Here is a 27,123-nt window from a genome sequence, read left to right as displayed (position 1 = left end):
ACCTAAATATCCATCTACAGATAGATGATTGGATAAAGCACTTGTGAGATATACACACACACACATATATATACACAATGGAATATTACTCAGCCATAAAAATGAAATAATGCCATTTGCAGCCACATGGATGAACCTAGAGATTATCATATTAGGTGAAGTAAGTCATACAGAAAAAGACAAATATCATATGATACCACTTATGTGGAATCTAAAAAAATGATACAAATGATATTTACAAACCAAAAACAGACTCACAGACAGAAAACAAACTATGGTTACCAAAGGGCAAAGAGGGGGAAGGGAGGGATAAACTAGGAGTTTGGGATTAACAGATACACATCACTGTTAGATAAACAACAAGGACCTATTGTATAGCACAGGGAACTTTATTTATTTAAGCATTTAAAAAACCTGTTTATTTTGGTAGTTATGTTTGCATTCATTATATATCCTTTTTCTTTTTTACTATTTTTTAATTTTATTTTTTATTGAGGTGCAGTTGATTTACAATGCTTGTTTCAGTTGTACAGCAAAGCAGTCCTGTTATACATATATATATTTTTTCCTTTCCAGATACAGGGAACTATAATATCTTCTAATAACCTATAATGGTAAAGAATTTGAAAAAGAGCATATATCTGTATAACTGAATCACTTTGTTTTACACCAGAAACTAACACAACACTATAAATCAACTATATGTCAATGAAAAAAATAGGTAAGTCAAGTGTGGTACAAGCACAGTATAGGATGCTTGTCAGCCACAAGGACGAGCCACTCTGAGGGAGGGCAGCCGTGTGGATACCTTGTAAGCACTCACCCTGGCGTCCCCGATGCCTAGAGTGGGCCTAGCACGTGCTGGAATCTTAGCAGATGTTTATTGAATGAGTGGCCTCACTTTGTCCTCACACAACCTGCGATCAGAGGGACAGGTATCAGAGTTCCTATTTACAGATGAGGACTCTGAGACGTGGAGAGGCCAGGTGATTTCTTCAAGGTCACGCAGAGCGCGGCCGCTGCATCAGGACCCCCGAGAAGACAGCCTGCTCCCTTGCATAGCTGTTCCCTCGCCTTTTAGCACAAATAACATATTTCAGTTTCTTTTGTTGTTGTTAAATCATCTTCTGAGGCCTAACTTGGAGATGTTTATTTCCATCATGGGATATTTTGGACGGGCTTTGCAAAGGGAAAGGGCCAGAAGACTGTGCTTTCAGAGGAAGGGGGTTGGGATAGGGGGAGAGAGCTTACTGGGGAGATTTATGTCACGGAATCACAGCAAACGCTGTCACTCCGTCTGAGTAAGTGTGGCTAGAAGCAGGAAGGGGAGGACAGGATATCATGGTAGCACACGGGCTTAATGGAATGTCAAGGGAACAGATGGGACTGAGCTGTCCTGGCAACTGTCAAAGGAAGAAGTTTGAGACACAATCTCGACACAAAGGCAGGTGGACCGGGGCTGGAGACCCGTGCTTCCTGTGCATTCAAAAAGGGCTCTTAGTGAAGTAGCAAAAGACATCTCTCTAGAATCAATCCATATTCAGGTCGGAAGTAAGGAGGGGTCCAGGGAGCGGGGGTGGAGAGTGGACACATCTATTTAAGTTTTTCTTAGTTTTGTTTTTAAATGAAGTGTAGTTGATTTACAATGTTTTCAGGTGTACAGCAAAGTGATTCAGTTATACACACACAAACACACATATATATTCTTTTCCCTTATAGGTTATTACAAGATATTGAATATAGTTCCCTGTGCTATACAGGAGGTACTTGTTGTTTATCTATATTGTATATAGTAGTGTGTGTCTGTGAATCCTAGACTTCCAATTTATCCCTCTCTTCCTTTCCCCTTTGGTAACCATAGTTTGTTTTCTATTGGACACATTTATTGAGACATAGATTTCACTTAAAAATTAGATTTACATTTTAAGACTCTGAAATGACCAATAATATATTCTTTGATACTCCAAGAATGTTTACTGGGGAAATAATCTTTTTGAAGGACCAGCAGACCCCAAATGACAGGGATGAAATGAACAACACTGTTTGAGGGTAAATAGGGACACACAAGCCCCAATAGGAAAAGGCAAATTCTTGTTGAATACATCTTTCGGGATGAAAAAAATGTTAGTTTGACGCTTTCAAGTGAGACTTACGGAAGACTGACAAATTGGTTTCCATGTAGAATAACAACTTTTGAGTTTTCATGATAAACTTATTTTGAGAAGATGACATTTGAAAAAAAAAAACAGCATGGGGCAGATTCTGCCAATGGTGACAGGGAGCACATTTATTAAAAGCTAATGGAGGGGGGAGGGTAGAGTTTACTGGTAGAGGGCCTGCTTATCATGCAAGAGGTCCTGTGTTCTATCTCCAGTACCTCCATCAAAAAAATAAATAAATAAACCTAATTAGCCCCCCATCAAAAAAAAAAAAAAAGAAAAAAAAAAAGAAAAAAAGCTAATGGAGGGGGAGGGTATAGCTCAGTGAAAAAGACTCATTCAGAAAAAGTATGACTAGTCTTGATTAACAATTCCCAAAAATTGGGAGTTTGGGATTTGCAGATACAAACTACCATATATAAAACAGATAAACAGCAAGGTCCTACTGTATAGCACAGGGAACTATATTCAATACCTTGTAATAGCCTATAATGAAAAAGAATATGAAAAGGAATATGTATATGTATAACTGAATCACTGTGCTATACACCAGAAACTAACACAACATTGTAAACTGACTATACTTCAGTTAAAGAAAAAATAAAAGTCGAAACAGAACATGGAGCTGGAATCATCTCCTCCGTCCCAATCTCAAATCAGTTAGATTTCACCAGTTGTGGCAGCGTTGGGGAAGGCCTCCCTGTATCCCAGCCCTGCAGCCGCTAAGCCTGCTGTAGAGGTGGGAAGATCAGTCCTCTCTCCCGTGGGCTCTGCAGGAAGGACCCGGACCTGGGGTTAGAAGACGGTTCACTCCCAACTTGGCTAACTCACAGTGAGCTCACCTGATGGCCATTCCTAACTAGTGGGCTTGGCCAGCTGGAGTTGGTGGGTTCTAGTCTTGAAGAAGTCTAAGTGGTGGGGAGGAGCGGGGCAGGGACGAGGCCTGCAGTAGGGAAGGGAGGCCCCTCTGCAGTTGCAGAGGAATTAGCCACATCACTTTCAGCCAGGGGACACTGCCCCTTCAGGACGTCTTGCTGGATTGTCCCCGCCTTGTGTCAGCTCTGCAGATGCGGGACTGCTCAGGTTCACAGAGAAGGAGCAGTGAGGCGTGGCAGTTGGAACTAGGCTGGGACCAGGGAAGTGGCAAGTTTGAGATGGCGTGCAAGTGCTTCTTTGTGGGTTCTTAGGGGGAAGCTACTGGCATTTGTGGCTTGACATTGCTGTGGGGCCAGGGACTGTCCCGTGCATTGTAGGATGCTCAGCTTCCGGACCTCCTCCCTCCTACCGAGTATGTACCAGTGGCACCAAATCATCGTGATGACCAAGAACTGCCCCCATGTATTACCAGTGCCCCACGGGGTGGCATCTCCTCCCTACATGGGTTTCAGAACCACTGGAGATTAAATGATTTAGCTGAGTTCCCCACTGGAAAATTCCTTAATGCAGCTCCCATGTTTACTTCCAACTTTATTAAGAGGTAGCATTTCCTCACAACCCAACTACTTAGTCCCTGTAAGGCCATGCCTGGAGCAGGCATAACTCAACCGAGTAACGGTGGCTTCACGTTGAGAGCACATTTTCAGGTGTGCACTTCTGGTGAACCGATCTCAAGCTCACAGTGCAAAGATGGTTAGCCAAGGAGTTTGTGCCCTGGTACCTGGTCTGGCTTCTTACTCTTAATTAACTTTAAGGCAGATCATTTTACATTTTTGAGCTTTGGTAAAACTCAACCATATAAGTGAAAATGAGGAGTTCTCACGTTCCTCCTCTCCCAAGCCCCTTCCAGATCTACCGAGAGAGAGGCCATCATGGACTCAAATATGATGTGAAAATGGAACAGTATATCTAAGACCAATTATTTAGAGAGAAAAAACAGTTTTCACAGGGAGAGATTTTAAAACAGGGAGAAAAAAAATCTGACCACGCAACTTTTGGGAAACATTTTATAATTTATATATAAAATCTCAGTAAGAAACAATGTAAAATGACAGAAATATCCACCTTACATTAAGAGTCCAAAAAAAAAAATTTCACACACACTGAATGTAAATTTTAATTATAAAACAAGAATATGAACAAAACATTTTAAAATAATCTCAATTATTTGGCAACTCATCACATCATTGCTAGAGACAAATTTGATCTTAAGAAAAGTTTAATCTTATGAAAAACTTAAGTTGGACAGTTTGCTCATATGGGAGTTAAAACATGTTTTAAAAAGAACCTGGCAATAAAGCCAGTTTCTATCTTGAAATCATTGTGTATAAAACAACATAAAATCCTGAAGCTCGATCGACAGGAGTGACCTAATCTTCAATGCATTTCTCATCATTGAAAAGACACTATGGAACATATGGGTGGAAGCCTCGGAACAGCACAGAGGAGAGGAACGAACACCCACAGAGGCGTTTCTGCTGCGGTGACGGATGTAACTTCACTTGACCCAGAACCTCCTGTGCCGGTGGGGCTGGTAGTGAAGTCACAGATGCGAGTATAATCTAAAAACAAGTGACATTCTTAAAAAACAGAGTCACAACTGTGAGCAGAAAAGCAATGGAGGTCCTTTCTTGAGCTAAACTACTTTACTTGGATACATGCGAGAAGAGCCTATTTCCTGCCAGGTCGGATTCAGATAGTTACAGGGCAGGCGGCATCCTAAAACATCTCTACTGATGACTGCATAACATTTAAAACCCTTTTTATTTTAATTAAAAAAAATAATAAAATAAAATAAACAGATATATAGTAAAGTCCACAGATAAGTTTTCTCTGTAAAATAAATAAAGTGTTCATTGATTAGCATCATACACAGAGTAAAATACAACCTATTTATACATGTTTATATACTGTACATGGGTTACCGGGAGACAGACAGCCTGGTGTCTGGTGGGCTGGAAGGGTTTGCGTTAGTGACGCGTCACATCGGGAAATCCCAATCTCGAATGTTAAAATATACAACTACTTTGTTTAGAGTTCAGATACAAAGTAAACTTATTTTCTTTTATCTGAAATAAATGTACATAATACCTTCTATGAACAATAGTTTATAAAGCTGTTTAGAACATAACAAGAAAAAGCTTGCACCTAGGAACCTGGAGCACATGCACGTCCTTCCCCTGGTTGAAGGCAGCAGCCTGTGGCCCCGAGGCCCGCCCCCTCTCTCCACTGTGTCCCCGAGTCGACCAGCAGGGGCGCTGCAGGCAGGATTACCGCTTGGCCTTCTTCCCAGGGGCCTCCTCCACGCGCTGCTGGCCCCTGGTGCGCGCAACGGGAGGGCTGGCCTCTCTCTTGCGCTTGGCAGAAGGGGAGAGCTGTGCCTTTGATCTGCAGTGAACAAAAGTCGAGGCCGAGGTAAGACTTAAAAGGAGCTGCTTCAAGTAATCTGGGAGTTCTTTAAAATACGTTAGAGTTCTAAACTTGAGAGCCGAGAAGAGAAAACCGGGGTAACGGCTACACAGGAGAAAAGGAGGCTCTAGAGGAGCCCGGCCTCCTGTGCAAACAGGGCGCCAGCGGGCAGTTAGGAAGCCCGTGCCTGCTTCAGCTCTGCCTCGCCCGACATGTTGCCCTTGGTCAAATCCACTTTCTTCTCTAGGCCCTAGTTCTTCTGTCTAAAACATAAAGAAATCAACAGCCGGTCCCACGCTGAGACAACCGGCAAGAACACAGCAGCGCGGCAGCCTGTGTCTGAGCAGGGACACGGCCGAGCTTCGTGCAGGACAGCTGGTGGCGTCAGAGAAGGCACAGGAACTTGAGAAGAGTTTTCTGCCCTGTCTCCCTGCCAGGAGCCTATCCCTGCTCTCCATTCTGCCTTTAGAGTGATTTGTCGGAAACTTCAATTAATCATGTTAAAGTCACTATCTTGTTTATCTGTCTCTACAGAATCAGAGCCTGCATCTTAGCAAGAGCCTCTGTGAGTGGTCTGCACATAATGAACCAGGCTTGCCTGAGAGTCTTCTCCTCACATGTAAAATAAGGAAAAGTGCTACATTGTACCCAACAAGGACGGATGGGACAGCCTATGTGCAACGTGCCTGGCACTTCAGTTTGCCCCCTTTCCGTAAGCTGGGTACGATGACGCATATACCTGTTGTAAGTGTGCTGTGAAGATCAAACGTGATGAGACATCAGAGGAGTTTTTGTATACTGTGAAGTCTTAGTTTTTGATGCTGTAATGTACAGAAAGCAAGACAAGTCCCTGATCTCAAGGAAGACGTTTATAACTCAGAGGGGGGAAGGAAAAGGAACACACTGAAGGCAGTGGCCTCGGCCGCCCTCACTGCGCAGCCCTGACCGGAGGTGCAGCGGGAAGGAGGAAGACGGGCCGAAGCAGACGGGGCGGCGTCCTGAAGGGGGGTGGTGTCTGTGCTGGGCGGAAGGACCTGGCTGCCTGGGGGCTGGTGGCGAGGGGGCTCCTCAAGGAAGAACCAGCACCAGCAAAGGCTCGGAGCAGGCTGGGCACAACTTGTGGGAAGCGGGAACTGGGCGGTGGGGAACGTGCAAATGGGCCAGTGGCTGTGCCTCAGGGGGCTCTCCTGTTGCCTTGCTGCCCCTCCAGTGCTCTGGGCTGTTATCTGCTCGATCATGCTGCACCGATTTAACCAAGCATTCAGATCTGTGACCACTCGGAAAGAAATACGCTTGGCCTTCGGTCCCGGTGGTGGGAGTCTGCACGTAAGGCTCACAGGATCTAGGACAAGCCTGTGCGGGAGGCCAGGAGGTGGGACAGACTGGCGAGGCCGCCAGGACTCCTTCTGGCTGCTCTTCCTGGTCTGTTTGGAGTAGGTTTCCATTTGGGAAACCAATGATTCCCAAAGACAGTTATTTGGCAAGACAGAAATTTTAGAGAAACTTAGGAAGAAAGCATCACTGCACCAGAAACAGTCTCGGGGCTAAAAGTGACCCTAAGTGTAGGCAAGACCCAGCCTCCTACTGGGGGAGATTTGCTTTTTTGCTGGTAAATAAATTCTCTTTTACTGATTTTTGGCGCTGTCTAGGAGAGACTGTTTGTGGGCTGCCACGTTTGGACGCTGTGCATGTAGACGGCTCGCTGGGATGCTTTCTGAAACAGATTACAGAAACACCGGGCAGGGGAGCACTGGGCACGCCAGGCCCTGGGACTCAAGAAAGGTCCAGGCTCCTGGAGGGCAAGGCAGGGAATGGGGACCACAAGCAGGAAAACGGTTGGCTTTCTGGCCCATTGCTGGGGAGCAGAGCTGCGTTTCATCATGAAGACTAACTCTGCTTGCAAGACTCTGGCTCTGCCTTCACTGTGCAGGATGGCATGTTGTGATTTGAAGATGAATCTGTGATAAACAGAAAATACCCTGGCTGGTGAGATAAGATCCCAAAATGCTCACCAGAGCAGAACGAGGGGCCAAGACTGATGAAAGCACAGTTCACGAAGCTGAATGGTCAGGCCCCGTTACTGGGTCCAAACAGTCGATGGGCCCAGTATCAGGGAGAGGAGGTCTGACTCCTGAGCTGAGCTGGTGCGCAGCTCAGGCCGAGGGAGCCAGCAAGCCGGGGCGAGCTGAGGTGCAGTGTCTAGGAGACACGGCGGACAGTCCTCTTCCGGATTCATTAGCACACACTTCGTGTAGAACATTTGCTTCTTAAAGAAAATAAAGGTAAACTGAAGCGAACGAACAAAAGGAGAAGACCTGGAAGCTGGCCCCCAGTGTGTCGGGGCAAGTTGTACGGGGGGCTCCCAGGGGAGAAGCTGCGGGGAGGCGGCTTCCACGGAACACAGGAAGAGAGCTGGGGAGGCGACCTACCCGGGCCCCGAGGCAGCGTGCAGGAGCCGAAAGACCCTTCCAGAGGAGCTGCTGGGTAGTGACGGGGGCACTGACGGGTAGGCAGTACCTCCCCAGACCCCATCTGACCCTGAGAATCTGTGAGGTTGTAACCACTCCAGAGCCCTGGAACCAATCAACTGAGGCCGAGGTATCTGGAGGGGAAAGAACCCGCCTGTAAGTCACAGCCCCTCGAGTGCATTGAAGGAGAAGCACCAGTAACCCAGGTGATTGCAGAGCCACACGTCACATATGGTTTATTTTTGTGGAATGAATTTTAAAAGGCAAATCTGTTAGCTACTTTCAGACACTCAGGGGGAGATGCCGGGAAGAGCTACGGAAACTTCTCTGGGTTGGGCTCCACTGTACTGGACGATCTTCCAGGACTGTTAAGGGGGAGGCGGTGGTGCTGGGCGGTGTCTCATCCGAGTGCACCCCCATTCTGTCTACCAGCAGGAACCCTGATTCTGTGGCTTCCGTCTACCCGAGCTGCCCCTCCTAGACAACACTTGTGCGACCACCACCGCACCTCCAGCCCTGTGAGCGCGAGTCTTCTGGCTCTAAAATCTGATTCTCTCAGAAACTAACCAGGGCACGAATGGCTAATAATGTACAAGTTTGGAGGAATTAGAAATAGGTTGTTTTTTTATGTAAACATATTACTTTATACTACAGTGGCAGGTGTTAGTAAGTGATACTCTTGAAATAAATGTTCCCGAACTTTCTGACTAATCTTGGGTAGTGAGATTATAGAAGACGATGACAAGATGAACAGCTTGTGAACCACGTTAAAAACAAAGTATTCTTGCTTCAGAGAAAGCTAAGACTGTAAAGAGACGCAGCATTTCTCAAAATGTGCTGTGGGGAAAGGAACGCCGATGCTAACAGGCACAGCGACACAGGTGAGGGTGTGCAAAGTCTAACTGACGAAACTAAACAGGTTTCCTCCCTTCAGGACTAGGACAGGCCCTTAATGTCAATGTACAGTGTGGCTTACGAAGGAGAGGGAACTCAGTGGCACTCCCCAAACTCATTTGACCACGGTCCTCTTTTTTCCAGAGGCCTCTGGCTCTCCTAGGGTTTGGGAGAACGTACTCTGGGAAATGTACGCAAGCCCAAAACGGCCGCACGTAGGTGGTTTCAGGGGGCGGGCCTGTCCCAGGTGCTCCTTAGCGCAGGGACGGGCAGGCTGCTCCTCTCGCGCCGCAGCTAAGCGCGCTGCTGCAGGGGCTGCGTTGTATGACCTGTGTTTCCAGCACAGCGTCAGAGGTATCTACTCACGCTCGATAAATATTTGTGAAGGAACTGATCTACCAAACAGGTATCTAAAACCTGGCGAAGAGTCCAAAGTGATCCTCAGAAATGGTTTAAGAAGGAAAACGGGTTCTCCAAGCGGAACTGAAATGTCAGAGGGCTGAGCATGTGCTCTCTGAAGATAAACTGAAAGGAAAGGGCTGATGAGTGGCGGGAGTGAGTCAAAGAGAAGAACCCTGAGAAACCCGAAGCTGCCTGCTGGCTCGGGAAGCTCTCCGTGGCCCCGTTACCTCTGAGCCTCTGATCTGGCGCTGGACCTCGTGGTGGCTCCAGAGGGCTCATCCTCTTCCTCCTCTTCCTCTTCCTCATCAGAATCCTGGTCTTTCTTGTCCTCAGCCGCTTCAGAAACTGATTTCTGGCGTTTTCTTTCCGGCTCGGAGGATTCTGTTCAGAGAGAAGGGTAACACCTGGATTGTACACTTCCCAAGGGCAGAGTCACGCCGTTTGGAACATAGGAGATTAGGGACCTGGAGGCAGAAGAAGTGGTTTTCCACTTCCTTTTTGTTTCAGCACTTGCAATTCACAACTGTTTAACTTAATCTCAAACACATTTGGGATAGTTTACTTAGGCAGTTCACAGCCAGCATTTGCGAAAAATTCACATGTACTCAGAAAAGCATCTGGGATGTACCATTTCTGACACAGGATTAGAGCCATTTCACACATATTTATGTAATATTAATACTAGCTGCACCCCACTGGATTTCCCCTCCTCCAAAGAAGGCCTCTTAAAAAGGTGATTCTGAAATGATAAGACTCTGGAATTAAGAATCTGCCAGGAACGTACCAGCATCATCTGACAGAGTGAGCGAACGTTTGGGCTTTCTTCCTCTCCGCCGCACACTCGCCACAGTTTTTTCATCATCATCCTAAAGGCAATAAAATTAAAGTTGAAAGGGTGGTCACTGGAGCATCTACTACGTTTATTTCTAAAGTTCACGTCTTGATAACAGCGTTAACACTTACATTGCTTCCACTTCGTTCTTGTAGGTTAAGTGTTTCTTTATTGGACTCATCTTTAAGAAAAGGAAAATCTCTGCATTAATACTTTATCAAATTTAATTTCAACAGTCTGGCTTGTAGTCTATGAATGTACCAGAGCTAATTAAGGTACTGTTACACAATTTATCATTATTTTTTACAGCAGCCAAGCAAAGATCGTGGTGGAATACCTAAGCAGAGAGCACAACAGAACAAAAGCCAGGACGCTGAAGTCTGCATATTAGACCTGTCACAAATAAGCTATGTGATCTGGGCTTATTACTTAAATTCCCCAAGCCTGAGTTTTTTCACCTGTGAGATGAGGAGTTGGGCTACACCACCTTCATGGTCTCTCTTTCAGCTCCAATCCCCTGAACCCGAAAAGGGAAGAGGGAGGGGACAACTAGGGAGCCCCCCCAGATGCAGCAGGAACCGCAGGTCAGGATTACAGACTTCACTGAAACCACAATGTAGCTCTATATATAGTACAATTATAGTATATTTCCCGTTTTGTAGTCAGGAAAAATGAGGTCTGAGTAACTAGTTCAGAGTCACATAACCAGCAGGTGGGGTGGTAGGTGGGATTCTTTCGACTCCATGCACTTATATCATGGTATCTAGAGAAGTGACATTTCATAAGTCCATTTTAGGTTGTATTTGCCTATTCTTTATATATTTGCTTTCTGTAGATGTTACCATTTTCTGAGAATGTAGCTTGGTTGAAAAAAAAAAATGAAGCTAAAATTATGAGGATGCTGATGAGACAATCAATAACCCAAAGGTGGACTTAATAGTGAGGAAGACTGTGTCGCTGCCTTTTCTCCAAGTTCACTTTGCTAACACAGAGAGAAGAGTTAAAAACCAAGAACAAGGCCCACAAAGAAGAATCCAGTCTCAAAAGGGTCACCATTACCCAGATTCAGAAAACGACTGATGAACGAGCCTCGAACATAATCACATGGCTTAAAATAGTCTTTAAAGGACATTCAAATTATAAAGATTTCTTCTTCTATGAATTTAATTAGAAAATTATGAATAAAAAATGGTTAAAAACGAAACATCAGGAGAATCTTTTGTTAAAAAAAATAAACCTCCTTAATTTTCAAAGAGACAAGAAAAAGCATGATCACAGGATCACACACATAGTTAAATGTGGAAAAACCTTTAAATTACACAGTTGCTTTGCCTTGATATCAGAACATGTACTTTCCTGATCTGACCACGCTGTTTATTTGATTCAAAATAGCTGTCATATTCATCTTTTTTTGCCTATGTCAACACTTAAAAAATCTACCAATCGCTCTTTTTGCTTGTATGTAAAAAAATTTAAACTGTGAATTTAATATATACACGTGGTAAACACTCTGGAAAATGCAGGCAGCAGTAACAACACGGAGGGCTCCTATCATCTCACCACCCAGAGCTAAACATTATCAGCATTTTGGAATATTTTTTTTCTCCTTGGAATGAGGCCAAAAATACTTCACTGAAACAATTTCCTCTCTTGCATCCTAGCTCTGTAAGCTGCACAGGCTGCTTTCAGAATTCTCCTTCTGAGAACAAGAGCCTCTTGGGCTGAACTCCTGTCTTCCTGATAAGGGTGCCAGTTCCCACGCTGATCTACTTGTCCCTGACACATGTCCTGTAAAGTGTGGTTTGGACACAGTGGTGCCTTCCCTCTTTTGCTTTTTGTTGCCTTCACCCTCCTCCTTAAAGGCTTTCCAGACTAACAGAGAATCTGAGAATGACTCAGATCACAGGAAAAGCCAAGAGCTATGGTCTCTCATGGCTACAAGGACAGCCTTTTCCACCAAGAAAGGCACCCACATCACTGAGAAGCGTGACACTCTACAACCTCCCCTGCCAGCCAGCTCCCCCACCCCTCCCTCAGATCATGCACAGGGCAGGGCTTCAGGTACACACCCGTCTGCATTGCTTTCAGTTTGCTGCCAGGTGGAGACTGTTCTACCTAAATTTAAACAAACAGAAAGTTGAAGTCAGTAGTTTGTCATCATAACACAAAAAGTTAATCAATAATGTAAAGAAGGTTTAGAACTGCTGTTTATTACATAGGCAGCATAGTTGGAGCCTACTTTCTGCAGTTGACTATACCAAGCCATGGCTGCCTATGACTCTGAACACACAGGCCTTTCCAGAAGGAGAACTAGGGCTGCCACAAGCCTCTTCCCTGGCCACTCTGCTGCTGCACCGGGAAACGCGCACCGGAAGTCCCCCAACCCTGGCAAACCATCTTACATGCTGGTAAATGCATTCACACCCTTACATGTGGCTCTTTGTTTCTGTTATCTTGTAAGAATTCTCGTGAGATAATTAATGCAGGTATTGTTATATCCAAGGAAATGGGAGTCTCGAGAGGGTCACATGATTGGCACAGTGTCACAGATCTGCAAGTAAGTGGCAGAGCTGAGGCTTGAATCCCATTTGCTTTTGTTAGGTCAGTGGGCGTGGTTTGTCCCCTTAACAATGCTATCACTGAAACCCAGGCAATGAAGCCTTGATACAATAATTTTGTTGGGTATACACTTCAGAACCAAAGATAAAGAATGTTAGAAAAGATAAAGCAGTACTGTGGATTTTCCTGCACTGAAACTAGCATACATTTTATAAAATTAACTCCACAGAAAGTAGTAAGATGGTGAGACACTTTGAAGGTTTCCAAAAAGAAACTACTATCTAAAAATCATACAAAACAGCTATTTTCCATACTTTAGTCAAGGATGACAAGAAGATAAGCCCCTAAATAATTTTTATATGCCAAGCTCACAAGTGAGGATAGAGCCAGACTGAATTACAACTGATATAATTATGTTTATATGAAGCTATCAGTAATCAAAATATCTTTGGAATGGTTATTTGATGTTTTATTTATGAAAGTCTCTTAAAGCTTTTCAAATACTTAAAACAAAGGTAGTTGAAAATACTAATGTTGCAGTGAACTCTTTCTAGGTCAAGAGCAGACGTCTGAGGAGTTGTCATCTTTTGCAATTACTTACAGTGACGATGCCAGTATCTGTTTTGTAGTCATCTTCTAAAAAATGAAAAATACAAGTCTTAGAAAATCAGTTTGAAAATCTCTTGCATGTGAACTGAAAAGACACCAAATACCTACTTGTTTTTAATGCTATTTCTACAGGGTATTTACGAGGTCTTCCTCTTTTCCTTTTAATAATTACTGGTTGATCTTCCTAAGGGGAAAAGGAAAAAAAAAAAGCAATAAAAATTTTTCATTCTGTATTATGCAAGTTTGTCTTCCCAAAATAGGATTTAGAGTTCTCTCTTCAGAGGTCTCAAATCCCAGCTGCGTCTCTTAAAAAATACGTGATCCTGGGTTTGGTGCTTCACTGCTCTCAGTGCAATTCCCTCACCTGATAAACATTGCTAACTGGAGTAGAATTTACCGAGTCGTGAGGATTATGGGATTTAGGTAATGGAAATAAGCTCTCAGTGTTAGCTTTTACTTCTGTAATAAATATATGTGTCCATTTAAATGTGGATTTAGTCCTAGTCACTTGTGACCAAATGTGATTACTTATTAAAAAAAAAAAAAAGGAGGCCACTGAAAACAAACAGAACTATTAAAAAGTTATATCAAGACTGGCAAACTTGGCAATGTCTAGAAGACCTGGCTGGTGTACAGGTTGTTTCCCTTGATTTATGGGCCTCTGTCTCACGTCACCAGGATTCTGTGCCCTCCTGGTCTCTCGCAAATCTGAAGGGGCCTGGAACGGGTAGTGCTGGAGGTCTGCCTGCTCCTGCAGCCTCCCAGGAGTCCCTGATGTCGCCTTGTCAAACTGGGTCCCGTTCGGCACTTGCCGCAGGCCTTCTGCACACCCTGCTGCTGCCCCCATTTCTTCCTGCCAGACTCCAGGGCTCAGCAGCCCTGTTCTCTGACCTGAACTGGTGCCTGGCCTGGCCGTGCTAAGCTGCCAAGTCAGGAACTAACATGGACACCGAGGTACAGCTCTCGGCCGATCCCACATGGCCGACACAATTAGGTCTCATACAAACGTTTGGATAAAACGAAGATACAGAGAACAGAATTAATCAAAATGACAGTGATCAAGTGTACCGCATGAAATGCTGTCCCAATGTACTAAAAAAAAGCTACTTCAAAAGTACTTAAGAAATATGGGGAATAGCACTGAGTGCATTTTACTTGTTTTTAGTACTTAAATAAATCTGAACAAATAAATACGAAAAACATTCCTCACCTCCTGAGATTTTATGCTGTCATCATCATTCTGCTCTGTCTTTTCACCAGCAGCTTCACCACTGCTATATTCATCTGCAGAGAGAGCAGAGCCCTGTTCACTGCTGGGGACCACAGTCAGCCAGGACACCTACCGAGGGGACCTGTGTCGTCCCTGTCACGTGCACACACAGACTCCGTTCTCAGGCGGACACCACCGAAGTTAATAAGCTGGAGTCTGGTTAGCTGGTAAGAAGCATACTTTGGGTAGGACAGGGTCCAAACTACAAATCCTAAGCCCTAGTGATACTCAGCACATCAGACTGTGTTATAAAAGGGAAGGCAAGTCAGTGAACTGCGGTTTCAGCTGGCGGAGCCTCGTGAGAGATGTGCTGGCTGCTTTGAAGGATTAGTCTCTTCTCAAAACAATTTATCTATGTAGATGTGTTGCTCACCTTTTTCTTCCATGGCCCTTGAAGCAGAGCTGTTTGCCTTAGAACTTGTTTTCGATAACTCTTCCAAATCTTCAGAATTCTCTTCCTACAGAGAAGTTGAACAAGACAAGAAGCTTCTTTTTCATACTTGACCCTGCTTCCACTTATCCTCCCCAAAGTTTTCCTTTCAATTTCAACAACATATTCCAAGCAGTATTTTAGATATTTGTTGGAAATTTTTTAAAAGGTAACTATTTTGCTGCTCAGGAGACCATACAAAAAGATAACAAATTCTGCAGGCAGAAAAGCATGAGATAAGGTTCAACTATAAAGCAACAAGGCCTTTATTTTTTCCTTGCAAAGAGGAAGTCACTCGGCTCCTTCACCCTGGACTATTTAAGAGAAACTCCAAAGAAAGAACTGAAAGGAATTTACAACAGATTTTTTTTTCTTTGTTGGGTGGTGGAGGGGAGGGGCTGGGGGAAAGGGATAAAGCAGAAGGTAACAAAGAGAACTGCTGATTTCTCAACAGTTGAATTATTTGCCTTTAGTTGCAAAAAAAGTTTTGAGCATGAAATACCAAATTGTTTGTACTATAATACTAATATAATTATAAACAAAAATATACAAATTAAACTTAAAATCAGAATACTGTTTTATAATATTATTATTTGTATATATGATTTTTAAATGAAAATGGTTAAGGTAGAGTATATTTAAATTTAACATTAAAAAATTTACATGAAATTGAAGGGAAAATAAAAGTATACCCTTTAACTGCTTCTCTCCAAATTCAGGAGTACTGTCTCGAGGCTTTTGTTCTGGATAGGGCACGGCAGTGATGGGCTTTTTAAAAGCCAGTTTCTTTCCTTGGCCATGACCAACTGAAATTCATGGCAAAGTGTGACTTTACCACTTTCGTTGTTAAAATTCTTTTACTACGTTTTATTTAGTTTATCAGTTACTGTGTGAAAAAGAGACTATAAGCTGGCTTTAGTGAGCTGGAAGTCAGCTGCATGCTTTTATAAGCTGACAATTACAAAACAAAGTGGAGAAAGACGAATTAGGGAAAGAGAGAGAATGAGAAGAGGGAGGGAGACTGAACAGACAATGGGAAGTACTGAGTCTCAGAAACAGGAGGACACCTAAGAAGATTATCTACCAGGGAATGGAGAAGCCTGGGCCCAGAACAAGAGATGGTAAGAGCAGAAATAAAAAATCGTGAGCCACTTTCCTGAGTCACGGATGAGAATAAGAGTAAAATAATGTCATTTGCAGCAACATGGATGGACCTAGAAATCATCACTCTAAGTGAAGGAAGCCAGAAAGAGAAAGAAAAATGCCATATGATATCACTCATATGTGGAATCTAAAAAAAAAGAAAAAAAGAGGACACTAATGAACTCATCCACAAAACAGAAACAGACTCGCAGACATAGTTAACAACCTTATGGTTACTGGGGGAAAGGGTGTGAGAAAGGATAAATTTGGGAGTTTGAGATTTGCAAATGTTAGCCACTATATATAAAAATAGATTAAAAAGAGCAAATTTCTTCTGTACAGCACAGGGAACTATATTCAGTATCTTATAATAACCTTTGATGAAAAAGAATATGAAAATGAATATATGTATGTATATGCATGACTGGGACATTGTACTGTACACCAGAAACTGACACCTTGTAACTGACTGTACTTCAATTAAAAAAAAAAAAATCCAATCTGGGGGAAAAAAGAACATAGGAGAAAAAAGTAATAACTGAGGAGGGCCCATCGTTGGACTACCTATATTTTAGGAGCTGGAGGTATGGTAAAGAGGATGAATATTCAAAATTTTAAATAGTATGTATCACTGAATTTCACTGTTTGGATACAAGTATTTCTGTAATAAAGCATACTACATTTTGGAAGAAAGCACCTAGAAACCTAAAGAAGTCAATAATACGACTGAACAAAAACCTAAGCAATGATCATATTTAAAATGTGGCATTAATACAATCTTGCAGTTTAAGATTATAAAGTGCAACATTTTTTTTTCTTTGAGAGCCTAAAAAATATACATCTTTTATAATAAAGTGATTATTATTAGAGATACATAAAGTAAAAGGGATACAAGAACGAACTCTCTCTCTATATATATAGATAAAGTAAGTATTCACAGTGATATAATTAGGTTACTTCTAAAACTTAAAATTAAAATGTGGAAAAAATACCTTTGCATCTTGTGGCTCAGTTTCAGAACATTGCCTCTCTGCCGTTTCTATTTTGGAATCCAGGACATCTGGATTATCATCTGTAAATCAGTTTGGACAGAATCACAAAGGAATAAAAGCTAAATGAAAAATGAAATGCACAGTTCTATTTTAAGACCATTTGAGACTTCTTTCTTAGGCTTATGATGCAGTGAAACCAAAGTTATTCTAAACGTCCTTATAATGTCATGTGATTTGAGCACCAAACACTGGCCTTGGCCCTAGCAAACTGAAAAAATAAAAAACAAAACAAAAAAATCTACAAATGCTCAAATGACACCAACAAAGCAGGAGCCTCTATGGAGAGGGCTCAGGACATACAGAGTTCCCAGAGATACCTTTAGCTTCCTGAATGAATTATCACCTAAGAGGCATGGCTTAGTGATTAAGACCATGATCTTGGGAATCAGATTTACTTGGTGGAGATGGTCACAATTTCTCAGAATCTTAATTTCTTTATTTATAAAATGGCAACAATACCTAACACACAGTTATTAGGAATGTGTATAAAGTACCATGAATAGTATCTGCTTACAGCATGAACTCAGTAATTATAAAATGATCACATGCTCCTAACCAAAAAATGAAAGCATTTAATTATCCATTCTTTCCCACATATTATTTAACAAGTGTTTATTAAGTTGGCACTTTGTGTCAGGAATCAAAGTGTAAAAGCCTCTGCACTGTCAGGAGTCATCTGCCACGTGTGGCCACTGAAATTTAAATTAAGTTGACTACAATTAAAAAGTCAGTCTTTCATTCACTGACCACATTCAAATGCTCAACAGTCACACATGGCTGGTGGCTACTACTAGACAAGGCAAACAGAGAACACTTCCATCACTGCAGCAATGGCGTCGTTACGGACCGAGACCACAACCGTATGAAGCACAGAAGGGCTATTATCACATATACGTTACTACGGTGCTTCACTAGTTCGGGGTGGGGGGGACCTGCTTATGATATAAAATAAGGACCTCAGTGACATCTGGCTGGGTCCCAGGCCCAGGTTACAGAGAGAGGCTGGGTTTTTGTGATTTCCAGGGGCTGGGTATTCTGCAGGAACAATCTAGTTTCTCAGTCAAGTCCAGAAAGACCCTGGAGGTATCAAGTAAGTCTGGAAACAAACCAGACTCAAGCGTTATAAAGTAAAAAAATTACTACCCTCAAGAATTTTCTATGTTATTGGCCCACCATTTTGGATACGAAGATAATATGATTCTCAAACACGTCTGAAACAGAAACACAAATACTCTCAGTACCTAGCTCATCTTCTGAAGAGAGGTACTGCTTCTTCCTTTTTCTTTTAGGCATATCCGTTTCTTCCTCTTCAACCTGGAATTAAGAGTGACTATATTAAAGGCAGTAGAATTTGGATCCAAACCTACTAAAAGAGGGCACATATTGTATTAGTTTCTAGCTTTTGGAATAAAATTTCTAAAAATCTAGAATAATACTTCTGACATTTAGATCTGGATTAGATTCATTTTATAAGCTTGAGTCTTCTTTTTTTTTTTTTTTTTTAAGATTTGAATGTAAATCCATTCAAAACATCCATATCTATTTCTGGTTATTTCTAAAATATGTTAAAATATGCTAAAATAATTCTCTAAAATATATTAAAAAAAATTGTCATTTACTATCTCTGAAATCAAGCTATGTCTTATAACTGATGGCATGCCATAAGTTGATTGGCCGCACTTCTCTCCTCTCAGTGGCCCACTAAGGAACTGACGAAAGGCAGTATATGAAAAAACATTCTTGGCGATCCAGTATGGACATGCCCAAATAATCCTGGACCTGCCAAACTACCTAAAGCTTACAAGAGCATAAACAAGTCAAAGTAGTGCGGAGAACTCTTAACATATGCACTCAATTTTTAATACATACAAAGAAGCAAAGCCTTTGTGCACAGAAGGAAACACCACGCATAAAACATGAAATATTTGAATTTCGTATGAAAACCCACCTCTTCAGTAGGATTTTCTCCAACACTATGACCTCTTGTGGCTTCCGTGTTGTCTCTTCCATCACTGGATATCTCTGAGTAATAAATTGGGAAAATGAAAGATCCTGTTTCAACATCATCAGATTACAAGCCTTCAACACCAAAAGTCTGACAACACCAAACACGGGAGAAGGCGTGGAATGACAACTGCTGCACACTTGGGGACAATGCGGCCCATTCAGAAAGCTGAAGAGGTGCCTATCAAACCAGCAACTCCACACCTAGAGTTACAGGGACACTGCATGTACACTGGGAAATTGGTGCGTGGTGGCTCTCTCTGTGGCTGGGACAAGCTGCAAAACCCCTAAATGTCCACTAACAAAAGAAGTAAAACAGTAACTGTGGTATAGTCACACAGTGTGACACTAAAGAGCCACTGAAATAAAGCAACTAGAATTACACATATCAATATGACAAAAAAAGATGGGGATTGTGGAGGGTATAATGTGCATTCAACTATATCTGTAACATTTTAGAAAAAGGTTATGAAGCAAATGTTAACATTTTTATGTCATTTTAAGATAAGACAAATCTAGGTGATGGGTACATGGGAGTTTATAATTATTGCTGCTTTGCTTTGATTGAATATGGCACATAATACGTTATAAAAATAACCGTGTAGGGGATTAAGACCTCTTTCTCCATTCTTGGAATAAGGAATCAACATAATTCCACATTTTGTTTGAGAAGAGCATGATTGCTCTGGAGTTGGCAGCCCCTAGGGCTGCGTGGACTGAGGGCCGGCTCCTGGGTGACGAGCCACACGAATGTGACTCCCTGCTCTGCCGCCACATGGAGGCTGCCTGTCTGGAGGCAACACAGTTGAGTACTTAACACAGAACTTGTCCTACAGTAAAAACCACAGGGACAATACACCTTGTATTTACGCTGGATAAATCCGTTGTGAGGTTACCGGCAAAGTCCTGGTAGCTATTTAAGCACAAAGCACCGTGTACAAGCTACGTGGCCTTGAATGAGCCGCTGGACCTCTCCATGAACCAGTTTCCTCACTGGCACATGTGATGCCGTCAACATTCACTTCACCAGATCATATGAATTAAATGAGAGAACATCTGCTAGGTAATCGTAATTAATATTAAAAGTCCTCCTATGAAATTCGTAACTTACCTTCCTTGTTACGAGATATGCTATGAATTTCATTTGTTCTTGAGCCTGAATTTTCGACCTATACACACAATAGAAAAGGTTACTTACAGATAATCTCACAAAAATCTCAAAGGTTGGAAAAAAAAAAAAAAAGGAAGGTAATTTACATAACCTGGCCATTTGTGGGAATGTTAAAAGGAACTAGAATATATGTTCTTTTAAATTTTACCCAGAAGCTCAAGAGCACAGGGTAATTTTCTTTCTGAAGAAGTTTCAGTTTAACAGGTTAACATCACACTGTTTATTCTTGTCTTTAAAATGGTTATGGCAAAAAAGCAAGAAATAGGAGAGAAAAAGTTTTGGAATTGCATGAATTCTCTTCCCATCTAATGGCCTCTCATGATTTTCTTTTCTCTTTACTTAAAAATATTGAAGGATTCTGTCATTCTGTTATAAGGCTTCCCTTTGGCAAATCTCACCAATTATACTTTTTTTTTTTTTAAACTGAGGGGAAGTCTCAGAATATCCTACAACATTCTAATTCCTAATTACAGAATTTCATATTTGGAAAGGATGGTTATACTTAGACGAGGAAGAGGCAGCTGCTGGGGGACTCGGGGAAACAAGGTAGGACCAGCACATGCTGGGGGAGTTCACAACACTTCGCTGGCTCTGGAGGTTTCAGCCACATTTAGAATTCTTTTAACTTCGGGGTGGGGCTAAACCTGAACAGAATTGGGGGAGCTTTTCTCTTCCTTTTACTCAGCAGACTGTGTGTGTTTCTAGATGCAAACTGGGATGTTTCAACAAGGTGGGGTAAGCCCTCTGATGCTGTGGGTGTCTGGTAGCAAGCAGAGCTGTTCTGAGTCCTCTGGGGCACTGAGAGACTGTGCTGGCTGCCTGCGATTTGCAAGCACTTTACAAAATGCTCACTCCTCTATGCATTAAGAAAAACAATCAAAAAAACCACAAAAAAACCTTTCAAGCACAAAAGGGATTGTGAGAACCGCAGCTGGGAAAAAATTTGTATATATGGCAATTATAGTTCAGTCTGTTCAAAAAAGCTTTCTAAAAACATAAAGTGAACTTTAGTTCTTAAATTCAGTTTGGCCTATAGTACCAGGATAATTTAAGACATGGTCCAATTTGCAATTCCATTATAGTAATAAAAAAAATAGAAAGTTTCTAGTTCTTTGAAGGGTTTCATTAGGATTACCAGGGGAATTGCCTGGTCTGAGGGGCCTGGGCCTCCTTCTGTTTCCTAGTTCTGGCTCACGACATTGGCCTAAAAAGCCACTAGAACACAGTGCTGCTGAATTCAGGCGGACTCCCTTTTTCTGACGTCAGTGCATATAGCTGAGCGTGGAACTGGACGTGTCAGCAGGCTGAACCCGAATGAAGAGCACGTTTCAAGGGTCTCCTGTCTCCTAAAGAAATGTGCAGCGAGCCCCTCCCCTAAACGTAACCACTCTCAAAACACCAAACCCAAATAACCCCAACCGATAACAACAAAACCCAAGCCATGTTGGTGACTTACGTTTAGTGATTCAATCGCCAACGAAGGCGCCCTCTGAACTTCAGCTGTTCAAAAATGAGAAATAAGGAAACTGAATATTGTTTCTGAACCACAGAAAACTAATTTAGAGACTTCTGGGGTAGTTAAGCAGGACTGTGTCACTAAGTGGCCTAGCTGCCTTTGTGGATTATAAAATTCTGACCAATTATTTTCTCCAGTCCGTGTGCTGTCACACTACAGGAAAACAACAAAAACAACGTTGCCTGCATTTTTACAATAATGGCAGTGATCCATTAAATCACTACAGTGACTTAACCATGTTGGTGATCTGAAGCTTCAAAGGAAGGTGGAAGGGAGCCTTTGCAGTTAACTGTTATGCCACAGTGTAACACTGGTTTGTTTAAAAATAATGCCATCAAATGAAAAGTTAGGCCCTATCCCCTCAAATAGCAATGGTCTATTTATATTCTTTGGAAACTTGAAGTACAAAGTCTACTGTTTCTACTCAACGATGACAGAACACACATTTTTCTTTTAAACAACTTCCTTTTACGTAAGTAGATCTCCTATTGAACTGCACCTAAACACAGTAAAGTAATCCGAAATACTACTATGGGAACAAAGGACTTCAGAATCTAAAAATGTTCCCTCCTTGACAATTAACAAATGGGATGTTAATTATCTGTACTGTAACACACACATACAAATTTTAACTAATGCATCTGTTCAAGTTTTGGGTAGATCAGTCATCGTTAGGGCTTTAGTATGTCAGCATGAATGACTTACCCAGTCTCGGGGTGGTCTTCCAGGACTGTCTGATACTTCTGTTTCTAAGGCTCTTGAGGTCACATACCTTGAAGGCTGCCCTTTCAGATGGTTTTGCCTTGGAAGGTGCCCACCCTGACTGCCCCAGATAGTCCTGGGTGAGGATTTAGACACACTACTCCTTACACGCTGCCCTTCCCTTTGCCTTGTCCATCAATACACACCTATTTATCCTTCAATATTTGGCTCCAAATTAGGGGGAGTGGCAAGTGCTCATGAAAATTCAAAAGTTATATATGCTTGGACCTCTCAGTTCACTTTTAAGAAAATACCTGGGCAAATACATGGTTACATGCATATGAAAGTTCATATTTATAACAGTACAAACTACAAAAACTAGAGACCACTAAAAGGTCTAATAACAAATGAGAAAGTACATTACAGATGACTAATAAAACAAATGAAGTGGACCTGCACACAGTGACAATGAAGAATGCCCACAAAATATGGCTAAGTTAAAAAAAATTACAGAACAATATAATATATTCAGGTTCCTAAACTGAATCAGAGTAAGTCTGTCTCAGGGTTTCTGCCATGAATGACAGCACAAAGATATCTTCCCAGAGGCCAAGAATGAGAAAGCAACTACCTCCATCTGGGGCGAAGGGAGAAGATAAGAAATTGGACTTTGCAAGATGTATCTTTGCTCCTGGCTCATGCTTTGCCTGAACTCTTCAGGTTTTTTAATGCTATGGACTGGATGTTTATGTCCCCCCCAAAACTGAATATATTGCACCCCTCCCCCCATACATTGAAACCCTAATCCCCAGTGTGATGGTATTGAAGTCAGGGCCTTTGGGGGGTGATCAGATTTAGACGAGGTCATGTGTAAAGCAGAACATAATCCTGAGACCAAAGTGTTTGAGAACTGCTGCCCTAATCCTGTCTGATACTAGGATCTCCCCTAAAAACTCTTCAGTGGATGCTGAAGGCTACCGCACAGAGAGACTGAGAAGAGGCTATGCAAGCTGGGAATAGCTTCAGTGACTCAGCCACAGCCAGAGTCCAAGGGCCAAGAGTATGAGGTTAAAAGAAGCAGGCACACAGGCTGCAGATTGGCCTTTGGAAATGAGCTGTGATAGCCTCTGGAAGGGCAGGAAGGGCCACAGAGACACAGTTTTGGGACAGAACAAGGGTTTGCTTCAAAGTAAAATTTTTGGGCCACAATTATTTGGAGAGATCTGATTTAAACAATTACCTTTCATAATACTGATTGACACAATACTGATTTGACACTTCATGAGAAAAAGTATACGTTAAAAATGAAAATAGTACAGAGTTTTCTCTACTCTATGTTAAAAAGCGAGAGGTAAATTCATATAGCCTGTCAGTGTTTTATGAATTAGCGATCAATCTTAAGCTGCAATAAAAGGTAAAACCACATGCAAGGAAAAAATTATGTGAATAACTGCCAAAAGGAATTTACCTATTCCACTCAGATTTCTCCCACTTGGACTTTCTGGTGGTGCTGGAATTTCATGATTTTTCTCTTCCTCTGATGGCGCAAATATCTGAAAAGTCCAAAGCATCATAACAGGTAAGTTAACTGAGGTTTTTAAAACAAGACGACTAATCTCGAGTGCGTTAAACAAAATACACAGCATCCTGAGACAATATAAAGGTCTACTTTCAAGTCTGTGAAATTTAAACATGAATATATGTCAACCTTTAAAAACAAACAAACAAACAAACAAAAGAAAATCAAACTAATCTCATATTTCATCCATCAGTGACTCTTCTATTGCTTTAAAGTAAACTCCAGCTGAGTCCAGCACACAAGGCCCTTCCTGATCCGGCCCCACTCCTCCCAGGGCTTGTCTCTCCACAGCTCACCCTGAACCACTGCAGTACCTGGGACTCACTATCTCCTCTGCCCTTTCTATGTCTAGCCCACTATTCTTGCCTGGAAGACTCTTTTTTCTGTCTCCTCTGGTACACTTCCACTCTACTTGCAGAATTCCACTCAAATGTCCTCCTTGCAAGCCCTCCTGCCTGCTGCCCACTGCTCCTGCTGGCAAGTCGAGCCTCCTGTGCACTGCTGTTCACAGCCCCCACAACTGCCATCTTGTCTCGCATACTCGGAGGGTGCCCTGAGATCAGGCTGGAAAGGAGGCATGGAGACTAAGCTGTGTAAGGCACATAGGTTGTGATAAAAAACCCAAACCAAAGAAACCGCTAGATTTTACTCTAAGTATGAGGGGAAATCACTGGAAAGTTCAAGCAGAGCAATGACATGACCTAGTTTATGTTTTTCAAGATAACTCTCAGGGCTGTGTGGGGTCTGGAGGAGGGGTTGGAGAGGAAGGAAGTCCAAGAGAGAAACTACTGAAGTGGTGGCTTAGACAAGGGTGGCAGCTGGAGAAACAGAAACAGATGGATTCAAGCTATATTTTCAAAGTGGAAACAATCAGAATTGGCCGTGGACTAAATGTGGGGTTACAGGGAGAAACCAGGGTGACTCCTGGGGTTCTGGCTGAGTAGATGGAACCGACGATGGCACTATTATCTGAGATTCTGAGGGTCTTAGCTCTTCTCCCCACAGGATGTGACAGTAACAATACTTAAACATCTTAAGCACAATGAGAACAGGGGCTATGTTCTGCTCAAGTGTACATGTGTCTGCGTGTGGGGACAAGGTACTTACACCACTGACAGCTCAGCACAACCGAATCATCAGCCATACCTCAGTTTCCAAGTTGGCTTTCGGTCCCTGTCCTCTCAAGTCACTCGATGGAGACTCTTCACTGCCTAATGAAATTCAAACCATTAGATCAATTTAAGAATCTGTGAGCAAAATACATCCTGAATCAAAAGGTAACAGAAAGTTGTATCTAGCATGCCATTCCCTCTTCCTCCGCTCTCAGCAGAAAACAATAAAAAGGAGTATATATGAAAATTCTCAGATGAAAAGCAAGGGGTCATTGACTCTTTTTTGGGGGGGTTGGGGATAAAAATGCTTCTTGTTCTTAAGATGGCCACCCAGAAAGAATGACACAATATTATTTGTGAAGTCATCGTATTTCCAAGTGCTTTTCTACAGTGATTTGCATTAAGTATGTCCCTAAAAGAAAGTATTCTCTGCCACTGAGATATATTCTCAGTAAAGGTGATTTGTGAACAGACTCACTTTACATGCATCATGCTGATACAGCAAAGCTGAACATACAGTTGAAAAACTGTGAAGTTGATAAAAAGAGAATGGCATTTTCTCTGGTGGAGACTCAAATCTATCTCGTCCTGGCCCTCTCTTTCCTTCTCTCCTCTGTCCTGCGACTCGCGGCTTCTAGCTTCCTTTACCTGCCCACATGCAAGCCTCAAAGAAAAGCCTTCCTTCCTCTAAGAGGCTGCAGGCTTTCCCTTGCTGAAAGCCCTTCTAGTTCTGCTTCTTCAGGGGGAAGAAAGTGGGGGAGGGAGGGAGGGCGTAGCAATAAAGTAGCAGTAGCAATGGTTGAGTCACAAAAACTTCCAGAGCATCCAATTTATCTCAGGCTAAATTCAATGGAAATTTTTAAAGTTACTTATTTCAACTGTTGGAACATTTCTTAATGTCTCCTATAACCAAGAGGACTAAATCTACTGGTCTCAGCCTCTGGAGGCTGCATTTAGATGATGTCTAAGACCCATTCCAGTTTAGAAGTCCAGGATACTACAATTTATAAAATTAGAGTGGAAAAGAAGTCAACACTCCTGACTGCTTCAAGCCCAGCCCATGTGACCCCTGAGTTCTCACAGCATCCTCTGGTTAACCCTATTCTAAGTGCCTGTCACATTGCAGTGTCACTGATTACATACAAAACATTGCAGAATTCACAGCTGTCTTCCCATCTGGACTATTGTTTTTGAGTCCACAGTGGTACCTGGTGTAACATGTCTGAAGTGGGAGGGCATGAATGACCGAGCTCAGAGCTTGTACGTTTGAAAGTTATCAACTATTTCTAATAAGACCAGCACTCTCTGAAATCTACCAGGAGGAAACACGTTTCTTTTCTTTTTTCAAACAAATTCTAAACCGGAAACTAACTTATTTATGTGAACAATAAATTACAATTAAAAAAAAAAGTGCTCCCTTGATTAGAAGCAGCCAGCCCGCCGGCACTGACACGTCCTTTGAATCTGTAAGTCAGATGGAGGTTGGACTGATGCTTGTTTTTGTACTATTATCCCCCTGTCATACAAGGCTCAGAGCTAACCTTTCTTAAGTAGCATCTGAGTACTATTCAAGTTATTTAAACTCTCTGAACCTTTTTTCCTCATCTGAAAAAGGAGGATGATTTAAAATAAATACCCATTTCACAGGGCTGCTGTAAAGTATCTTCATTTTGATTCATAAGAACCCTGAAGGTCAAATAGGTTTAGTAACTTGCAACCATCCTGCGGATGACACTTGTCCAGCTGACGTCCTGGCTCTCAGCCTCCTGCCTCTACACTCATTGCACGTAAGTAAGTGGGTCTAACTTTAAGTTTTAAACACAATTTTAGAGAAGCTTGACCTTCAAGATGGATGAGAGTTATTCTGTGACATTCT

The 27,123-nt window shown here is 42.3% G+C and overlaps 1 protein-coding gene across 1 annotated transcript in view; it reads right to left on the bottom strand.

The window, feature by feature from the left end:
• Nucleotides 1–4,088: 4,088 nt before the first annotated feature.
• The window catches only part of BOD1L1 (biorientation of chromosomes in cell division 1 like 1), a 48,680-nt gene continuing 25,645 nt past the window's right edge, over nt 4,089–27,123 (bottom strand). Inside the window, exons 11-26 of the mRNA XM_045508739.2 lie at nt 25,282–25,346; nt 24,025–24,109; nt 21,795–21,838; nt 20,279–20,336; nt 19,112–19,185; nt 18,405–18,477; nt 17,104–17,183; nt 14,912–14,996; nt 14,479–14,552; nt 13,377–13,452; nt 13,261–13,295; nt 12,170–12,215; nt 10,232–10,281; nt 10,053–10,134; nt 9,496–9,649; nt 4,089–5,483 (exon numbers count right to left, since the gene is read on the bottom strand). Coding sequence (XP_045364695.2) covers nt 5,366–5,483; nt 9,496–9,649; nt 10,053–10,134; nt 10,232–10,281; nt 12,170–12,215; nt 13,261–13,295; nt 13,377–13,452; nt 14,479–14,552; nt 14,912–14,996; nt 17,104–17,183; nt 18,405–18,477; nt 19,112–19,185; nt 20,279–20,336; nt 21,795–21,838; nt 24,025–24,109; nt 25,282–25,346 — 1,199 coding nt within the window. The 3' untranslated portion in view covers nt 4,089–5,365. The remainder of the gene's footprint in view (nt 5,484–9,495; nt 9,650–10,052; nt 10,135–10,231; nt 10,282–12,169; nt 12,216–13,260; nt 13,296–13,376; nt 13,453–14,478; nt 14,553–14,911; nt 14,997–17,103; nt 17,184–18,404; nt 18,478–19,111; nt 19,186–20,278; nt 20,337–21,794; nt 21,839–24,024; nt 24,110–25,281; nt 25,347–27,123) is intronic.

Source organism: Camelus bactrianus, chromosome 2 (assembly GCF_048773025.1).
Source record: "Camelus bactrianus isolate YW-2024 breed Bactrian camel chromosome 2, ASM4877302v1, whole genome shotgun sequence".
Taxonomy (NCBI): domain Eukaryota; kingdom Metazoa; phylum Chordata; class Mammalia; order Artiodactyla; family Camelidae; genus Camelus; species Camelus bactrianus.
Note: the sequence above shows the minus strand (reverse complement) of the source record. Positions and strands in the feature narration are given on the sequence as shown.